This window comes from Microchirus variegatus (genome assembly GCF_963457635.1).
Source record: "Microchirus variegatus genome assembly, chromosome: 1".
NCBI classification, from domain to species: Eukaryota; Metazoa; Chordata; class Actinopteri; order Pleuronectiformes; family Soleidae; genus Microchirus; species Microchirus variegatus.
In genome coordinates, this window is record NC_139802.1 from 5,477,510 (window position 1) to 5,486,875 (window position 9,366).

Genomic DNA, 9,366 nt, shown 5'->3' on the forward strand with positions numbered 1-9,366 from the left:
GATTCACAGCTCTTGAGTTCATTCTTGTTCTCTCCATTAAATATAGTTCTCTCTCATGCCCGTTAGAAAATATTGTTTTTTAGTGAAGACTCAAGCTGGATTTTGTGATGAGTGAGTCCTGCAGCTCACTGGATCACATTATATCCAGGTTTGAATGATAATTGTCCAGTCCCATGACCCACTTTTCATGATTTTAATAACACATCCTCTGTAACAGTGATTTTCCTACTGATTGGTCAAACTTCACGGTAATTGGTTGAATTGTCATTAACTGCTGCAAAATCCTGGAGGAACTGCTTAGTGTTGGCCAAACGGTTAAACTGTCCTGGCGTTTGAGTCGTGCCTTTGCTGGTAAATCATCCTGGCTCTGTATTCTATATTTTTGCCTATAAATGCCTCTCAGTAAGGATTTCTTGCAATTCCAAGCTCTTGAGAATATATTTGTAGTTCATTTCCAGTCTAAAATAAAATGAAATCAAGGGACCATTGTCCATCACTGCAGCTTTGTTTATTGTCTGTGGGTGCTGGTTTCTGTGTTGGTCAGAAAAGTTCAGAAGTGCCAAAATTGGTATTTTGTGTGCACATATACCTATTTTAATGGCCACAGGTTAGTATTGTGTGTGCAGAGGCGCAGCTTGTGAACAGGCAATGCAGGCAACTGCTTGGGGCCCCCGAGTTGATAGGTGGCCCCCGACACTCGGAGCCTGAGGGCTGTTTTTACTGAAATGTGCAGTGACCAGCCGCCTCCCCGTCCCCCTTAAAAAACAAAGGGGAGATTTGCAATGACATCTCAGTAGGAAACCTCCCTAAAGGGGCCCCACCTCACGTTAACCTGTGTGAAGTTATCGTTCTGCAAATTGGAAAATGAAGAGGATTATTTACAGTGTAATGCATATGTTTTTTACTCAGTTTATATATGTTTTTGTTCAGTTATTTACAGTATTTTATTATAGTGTTTTACAGTGTTTTATATATTGTTTTATAATGTGGGTTCTTTACAGTGTAATGTATTTTATTTAACTAAGTTGATATAGTTATTTAAAAAGCTATTTACAGTATTTTATTGTTGTTTACATTTATAGTTTCACATACTTTTTAATTACAAGGTTTTTCATTCATTTCAAACTCATATATTTTTCGTTGGTGCCAGATTACTTACAACATAATGGTGATGAACACTGGTTGGAAGGACCCCCTGGGAATTTTTTTCTTAGGGCCCCTACAGACTCTAGAATCGCCTCTGTGTGTGTGCACAAATTGCTCATTATGCATATTTTGTGGCCAAAAATGAACGTCTCTATTATGGCCACTATTCAGTATGTTTTGACCACAAATAAACATTTTGTGACAACATTGTTTTGTCATGTCTGGAGCTCAGTAGACATGCACAAAAATATCAAAACTGTTTTTTTTTTTTTTTTTTCCAGTTAGAGCAGAAAGGGAATCAGAAAAGTGAGATAAATAAAGAAAGTCAACAGATGATTCATTCATGTCTCAAATGCTCACTGTTGCTGTTACATAACATGGGCACAGAGACAGCAAAGAAGACTGCAGTGAAACTTGTGAACCTGGTTTGACCCTGGAGCAGATACCACGAGCATATTATTCCTGCAGTCACTGTAAAACACTCCATTTGGTCCACATCCATCTGCCTTGGAGGGCACATTAATGGTAATTACGAGGCTCTCAGCATGCTAGTTAATATCCCCCATAAAACCCATGTCATCGCGCAAAGGGCTAAGACAGAATATGCTTAGCAGGTGATAAAAGGAGGAGGAAAACAAGAAAGTACGTGCTGATGTACAGACTATACCCCCCAAAATCTCGCTCACAACGAGACAATATTTAAATTCATGTTTCACGCTGTGATAGCTGAATCAAATCGATGAGTGCTTAAAAAAAAACCATAACAATAATTTCCATTCTTATCTCCCCAAAACATGGCGCCTCACACATACACACGCACGCACGCACGCACGCGCGCACACACACACGCTCAAAAAATGAAGAAGGAAAAAAAAAAGAGAGAGGAAGGAGAATGAAAGACAGAGAAAGAAAGAGAAAGAGGGGTGATAACAGCTTCAATAAATCATCCGGGCCAGTCGCTGCTCCCCGGGGAAGTGGGATGGATTAAATTAAGCACTCCCTCCACCCGAGTCTCCCTCTCTCCCTCTCTCCCTCTCTCCCTCTCTCCTTCTCTCCCTCTCCATGCGCAGTATAAATGCCAACAGCTGATCGCGAGACGGCGCACTCACAGGAACACCTTCACTGAAGCTGCAGAAAAGAGGGTGAAAAGAGGGACAGAGAGATAGTGAAGAGTGAGGAGGGGATGCTGATGCTGCTGATGCTGCTGCTGCTGATGATGATGATCCTCGCGACCACGGGGAGTCGTACTGTGATTTTTTTCCCGACCTCAGTAGTTCATGTAAACTGGAATTAAGGACTGTACCGAGGGAAGGACATTGGTTTTAAAAAGCTTCCAAAATCGTCCTGACATTTTTTTTTTTTTTTTTTTACCCCCCTCTTATTTCCCTCCTCTCCTCTTCTTCATCTTCATCTTTAGAGAGGCCCTAAAGCTGTCACGCGCTGCAGGGTTCCCTTCCATTGCTTGTTTCTTTTTCTTTTCTTTTTTTTCATTTATTATCGCTCGCCTGCTCGCAAACCTCTGTCCTCTGCTCTGCTTCCTGCACGTGAGCGCGGACAACGCGAGGAGGGAGCTGTCCGGTGCTGAAGTTGCATTTCTCATTCTTTCTGCGCGAGGACCAACGCGAGGAGCCCGGGAGGCGGAGAGAGAGAAGGAGTCAAAACTGAGCGCACATTATTAAAGAAAAAGTCCTTCACTGGAGTTCAGTTCGCAGCTCCCGCGTCTTCAACAAATCCTGGTGTGTGCAGAGTGAAATCAGCACGCTGGCCAGGCCGTCTGCGATCGGCTGTGTTTGTGAGTGTCGAGTGTGTGTGTGTGTGTGTGTGTGTGTGTTTGTGTGTGTCGGTGTCGCACCACCATGCCAAGGTCTTTCCTGGTGAAAAAGGTGAAATTGGATGATTTCTCCAGCGCAGCGGATTTGGAGAACGCCTACCGCCACAGGACAGACCTCAGCCTGCGGCTCCATGACAAAGGTAGGTCACACTGCCGACACACGGCGAGCATTTAACAGGTGTTTTGACAAACACACAGTCACAAGTCAGTCTCGAGGGAGAGGAGTAGAAAGAAGATGAAGAGGAGTAGGAGGAGGAAAGGCAGGGAACCTAACAATGTCCTTTACCTCGAGTGTCCCAGCAGGACTCCCTCAGTTTGCTCTTTAACAGCTGACACATCAATGCAGACCGAGTGATCAATAACTCTTAGAGCAGGTGTTAACGGCACTCCATATTTAAAACCAGAGCAGCCTGTTTAACTTTATCTTCCAATCACCTGTTGTTATACCTCTGTAATGAATGGAGATGTGGTTATATGCCATTTACAGTGAGTTGCCTATAATCAACGATAACAGCAGGCAGCACACACTTATAACACACAGTAAGCAAAGTCTAATTTGCACAGGATGAAAGTTGCATGAGAGTAACATGAGCGTGATGAAGTGAACCTCAATAACAAATACTGTTCCCTCAGTGTCACCACACCACACACACTGGCCTAACACTTTATTTACTGAGCAGAAAGCAGGTTTGATCTAAGGCAGTTGGTCGGTGGTGGGAGTTGAGCTGCCACTGAGGCAGAAAAGGTCACTTGAGAAATCAACTAAATCCAGCACATCCCATGTTTCATTGATTTTGGCTCATTGTCAGCAGGGACTTTCCCTCGTACGCAGGCTAAGTAAGGTTAAAAGAGGTGAAGATTGGATAGAGGTTATTAATATCTGCTCCATTTTATTCCATTTATTTTTTTTAACCTCTTTTTGTCTAATTAGTCACTAAAGGCAGAGCTTATTTGAAATCTTATCGGTCATTGATTCACAAACCTCGTACGTGCTTCTGTGAGCTCAGCGTGACGTTAATGTGCCACACTCAGGCGGTGGCAGTTGAAAAGTCAACCGCTGACAGATTTATCCACTCAAAAGCTGCAGTTGCAGCAGAACACGAGCGACACTGCTGCCTTTTCAAATGGTGGTGTAATTCACTCACCAGCCACCTGTTCGACTGCATGTTAACATCAGCAATCAGTCAATCACGTGGCTGCAATCAACGCATTTAAGCATGTAGATATGGTTAAAATGACCTTCTGAAATATATAAATAGCATTAGAATGAGTAGGAAAGAAGGTGATTTAAGTCACTTTGAACCAGAAACTGCTCATCTGCTGGGATTCTCATGCACATCTGTGGAGTTTACAGATAAAAATGCCTTGTTGATGTTAAAGGTCCGAGGAGAAAGATCAGCCTAGTTTGAGATTATAGAAAGGCAACAAATAGGCAGAAGACCATCTGTGAACGTACAACAAGTCCAACTAGGTGCCACTTTATTAGGAAAGCACCTATCCTAATAAAGAGGCTGGTGAATGTAACATCATATCTATTATTTTACATGCAGCAGGTGTCATAATAATAATAACCCCTGGCCTCACTGCAGTTACGGTGTTATTGGCCTTTGCTCTTCTGATGCTGTGAACTTCCTGACACCATGCCACAAAAAAAACCCCAGATATGTGCTCCTCGCTATGTAAATTAAGCGACCGCACTACACCCCTGCCATGTCACAGACACGCTGATGCACATCAGCTTGTGCACGTCGATACGTGCTCTCTGTGTGTGTATTCCTCCGCTCATAAAGCAAAAAAGCTGTCAGCGGTGTATTTATAATGTCGAGGTTAACAAGCCCTGCTTGGCCTGACATGCGATCTGCCGCCTCAGCAGCAAAAGAAGTACCAGCACACACACACACACTCTCTCTATCACACACACACACCAGCCACCTATTGTCTCCATCCCAAACATTGCATGATGACAGCTTAATGTGGCTTCTACATAGAGTACAACACAACCTGGAGCCACAACACGTTAGCAGAGGCTTTTTGAAGCCTGAACGCACCGGCTTTTGGAATAATTCATGTCCCTCTTGTGTTCTTCCGCGTGTTGTGTGATTGGACCGTGTTTCCAGGACAGGATGTGGTATGATGTAGCTGTTAATTTGTAAGGAAGTCGTGTGTCACATCACATGTGTCTTTTTGCTTCTGCCACATACACAAAAAAATAAAATCCCCAGACTGGATGGATAAAAATAGAAAACAAGGATATGTTAAACCTTAAAACTTTAAAAAAACTGAACATGGCAACACATGGCACTGATGTGTTGATGTCACAGCTCATATATTTTGTAACTTTCCTTTTTTTCATGTCCTCGGTTGTGTGTCTTTGGTCAATGAGTTGTTTTTGGTTGAATGAAGGTCAGTGATGGGAACACACTGTAGCCTACTGAAGGTTTGATGATGAAAGATCAGTAAAGACAGGATGCCCGTCCTTAACCTATCTTGATCTATTAAAGGTCCAATCTGTAAGAATAAGTGAAATCTAATGGTGAGATGTTCCAGCCACTCATCCCTTTTCTTTCCCAAATGCTACGGTGGCCTACACATACCAGAAAGAATGTAATTTCTCTTTGTTTCTGTAATCTGGAAAGCACATGCTGGCTGGTTTGTTCATTCAGGCTACAGTTAAAGCAACACTTGCCCAGAACACAATAAAAGGCTTAATCTAAGGTTATGAAAACAAAAAAACAATTTTTATTTTAAAGCTACTATACACCTACATAAACATACATATAGGTAGTATATTTAATTTCTGCCAGTTACCCCTTGTCAAAGTCACAGGGTCCCACTGGACCTATTTAAGCTCTAATCTATCAACGTGCTCCTTTGAATAAACTAAACCTACATTGTCAAACTGTTAATACAGTATAAGACAGTTAGCCACAATAAACACTAGTTTATTGTGGCTGGTCTCTGTGTAGCTATACAATATAAACAATTTAATGCTTTAAACAAGTTGTTACCAAAAATGTTTGACTGATTTGATTGATTATCCCTTGATGTCAGAAATAAACCAGTAAATCATACATAAATCATCATTTAAACATCCATTAATTATACGTTGATTCTAATTTAGTGATCGACTTAGTAGCTCATTTGCATTAATCATTTGCATTAAGCAGAATTGCCAGTGAGACACAGTCACATCTTTATGACGTACTTGAAAGACGCACATCAAATCAGAAAATCAGATATATCAATATAAAGTGACAGCAGCTTCCCCTGAGCTCAGATGTAGAATGAGTGGAAGTGTTTTTGCCTGTAAGGCCTGTTGCTCCAAACACTCTGATCTGTAACAAACTGCCACAGCGCTGACGACACAGAGTGAATCTCGCTGTCACGGTGTCATCCGTGTGCACTGCACTGATGTGGATCTGTCCATGGTGCTGATGCTGCTCACTTTCTCACACACACACACTACACTCTCTTCCTACGAGGTTCACTCTGTGTGCATTTATCGTTCACAGAGGAACAGTTTTACCTGCAACCTGAGGGAAATTATGTTTCTGAATTACTTCTGGACAAACACTGAGGGGTTTTATTCACACTAACAACAGGTGTGCTGCAGAAAGACCTTTCTTTCTCCTGTTATAGTTGTTTAAAGTACGGTTGGCATTTATCCTTTACCACATAAAGGTTAATGCAGTGAATGGGACTTGGCCTTGGCTGCAGTTGCTGCAAATTTACAAATGTATGACACATACACAAATGAAGAGTTATTTCTCATAAAATGTAACAGTTTAATAATCAAAAATGATACAAACTGTTGCTTTAATTAAAAAATAATAATAATGTATCGTCAACCTGCATTTGTGTATATGTCAATACAAATAAATGTTAAAAAATACATGTAATCAGAAAACTAAATTCAGACAAACTATTAGTTTAAAAAAAGCAGTGTAAAATAATCAGCCAATTCTACTTATTAAACATTATTTTAATAAAATAGCAACACCAATACAGAATAGCCTTTATTTTATGTTATTCACTTTGTATAACTGCAGATGATTGTGTGGTTTATGTGGTGGGATAACAGAGATGTAGGGCATGTCCAAGAGGAAAGGAGTTTGGCTTGTAACCAGAGGGTTGTTGGTTCAACTCAAATGAAGGGCTGGGGTGTGTCTGAGCTGTGTTTCTGAGCTCCCCAGGCACAGGAGCAGTGGGCAACATTTATCTGTGCGCGAGTGTTCACTGCTGATGTGTAATAAAGACGGGTTAAATGCAGAGGTCAAATTCACTATCGCTAATTGGTGTGCTCGCGCAAAAAAAGAACTAATTCAAATTCTAACGAAAAACTGCTGACCCAGGATCAGATCTTACTGGAACCATCTGTGTTGCTATCTTTGGTGTTCTGCTATTCCACATCACATACATCACAGCACCACCTGTCGTGTCAGCAACTGTGTCCAACCACAGCAATATATCTATGAGTTTCTCCATGTACCACACACATGTGAACATGTTACAGGTTGAGTGATTTAGAGTGGACAGCTACTCATCTCTATGTTTTGTGCTATTCTCTGTTGTGAATGAGCTCAGCTGGGCAGCGGAAGCAGTAAAAAATACCATGCAATGGTTACAAAGCAAGCTGTGTGTGTCTGTTTGCAACACAGCTGTTTACAACACCGAGGAGGCAATTATTTAATTTCGACCAACTCGGACTGTGTAAAGCTGGTTAGTGCACCGACTCTCTGCTATTGCTGTGTGTGGGAGGATAAATGGAACTGTGAAAGAAATCCAAACAGATTTTCTTCTGTTCCTTCAGTCTAATTGTGTCAATAACAACCTGTTTTCCTTTAGTATTAGTATGTCACATTAGCATTACTCTGAAATGGTGGATGGAACCATAGACTCTATATAAGTCTGTGTGTATATATGCATATATTTCCAGTTCCAAAAATAATTCCTGTTGGATTTGTTAATCACACAGGTGTGCACTTGTGTGCTGTGCTTCATCGTCCTCTAAATTTGAATACTATTTATGAAAATGGCATCATGATCTAGTGAAGAAGACCTGAAACTAGTGACTAAGACCATTTACTCCTCCGAAAAATGTTCAATAAAGTAATAATTTTTCCATTAGTTTTGCAAACAGTGTAGTCGCCCATGAACAGATAAACGTTACACGCAACTTAGGCTTCCCTTTATATTCCCTTCTGTACAGTGCCTGTAGTGTTAATATAGAAAAGTTTAATTCGTTTTTACCCATCAACAAATCATGTTCTAGCTGCATCAATTGCAAATGCTATACTGCAGTTTTTTTTATACTGTGTTGTTCAGCTACAATGTTCTATAACCTAATTCTTTCCTTTTCCCCGATTAGCTGGTTACATCAGTGACTACATCAACCCTGTTGTGTACGATGGCGAGAGTGACAGTGGAATCAAGGTTCCCTCTCCTGATCCTCTCTACGATGGAATCCACAGCGACTACGGAGCGCCTGACTCTGAGTCTCCTGGCAGCCCCAGCTCAGAGATCACCGATGGCTACATCAACGGAGACACCGCGGTGAGTGAGGGCTACACAGTCGACGCCTTCTACATCACCGATGGCCGCTCTAGGAGGAAAGGCCTCGCAAGTCCCAGGACCATTCAGAGGCACACCTGCAACGAGTGTGGCAAAACCTACGCCACGTCTTCGAACCTGAGCCGGCACAAACAGACACACCGCTCGCTGGACAGCAAGCTGGCAAAGAAATGTCCCACCTGTGGGAAGGTGTACGTGTCCATGCCCGCCATGGCCATGCATCTGCTCACACACGACCTCAAGCACAAGTGCGACGTGTGCGGGAAAGCGTTCAGTCGGCCGTGGCTTTTGCAGGGCCACATGCGCTCGCACACGGGCGAGAAGCCGTTCGGGTGCGCCCACTGCGGGAAGGCCTTCGCGGATCGCTCGAACCTGCGCGCGCACATGCAGACCCACTCGGCCTTCAAACACTTCAAGTGTAAACGCTGCGACAAGACCTTCGCACTCAAGAGTTACCTGAACAAGCACTACGAGTCCGCCTGCTTCAAAGGGCCCTTCTCTCCTCCCAGCCCCTTAGATGCATGACCCCCCCCTGCATACATAAAAACAGACAAAACTGCAGATATAAATTACCAATATCCTTAAAAGACTCAACTGCAGACACAAACAATCTATTTTTGGTCAGAACGTGACCTCGCTTTTCCTCCTCCCTCCCCCTCTCTCTCGCTCCCGACAGCCTCGCTATTCCTTGGAGCCTATTCACGACAATGAAGATGATGAAGATAGCACAATTTTTTTCCTTGAGATTTTTTGCCCACTTAAGGATTTACCTGATCTACGCATGCACTTCCTCAAAAATCTCTTCACCTCCTCTTCCT

The 9,366-nt window shown here is 42.5% G+C and overlaps 1 protein-coding gene across 1 annotated transcript; it reads left to right on the forward strand.

Annotated features, from left to right (window-relative positions):
• Positions 1–3,002: 3,002 nt before the first annotated feature.
• LOC310944941 (transcriptional repressor scratch 1-like) lies at positions 3,003–9,073 on the forward strand (the record flags this gene model as incomplete). The annotated part of the gene is made up of 2 exons (XM_083910797.1): positions 3,003–3,117; positions 8,346–9,073. 2 exons carry the CDS (start codon positions 3,003–3,005, stop codon positions 9,071–9,073), a joined length of 843 nt encoding a protein of 280 aa, XP_083766923.1.
• Positions 9,074–9,366: the final 293 nt, after the last annotated feature.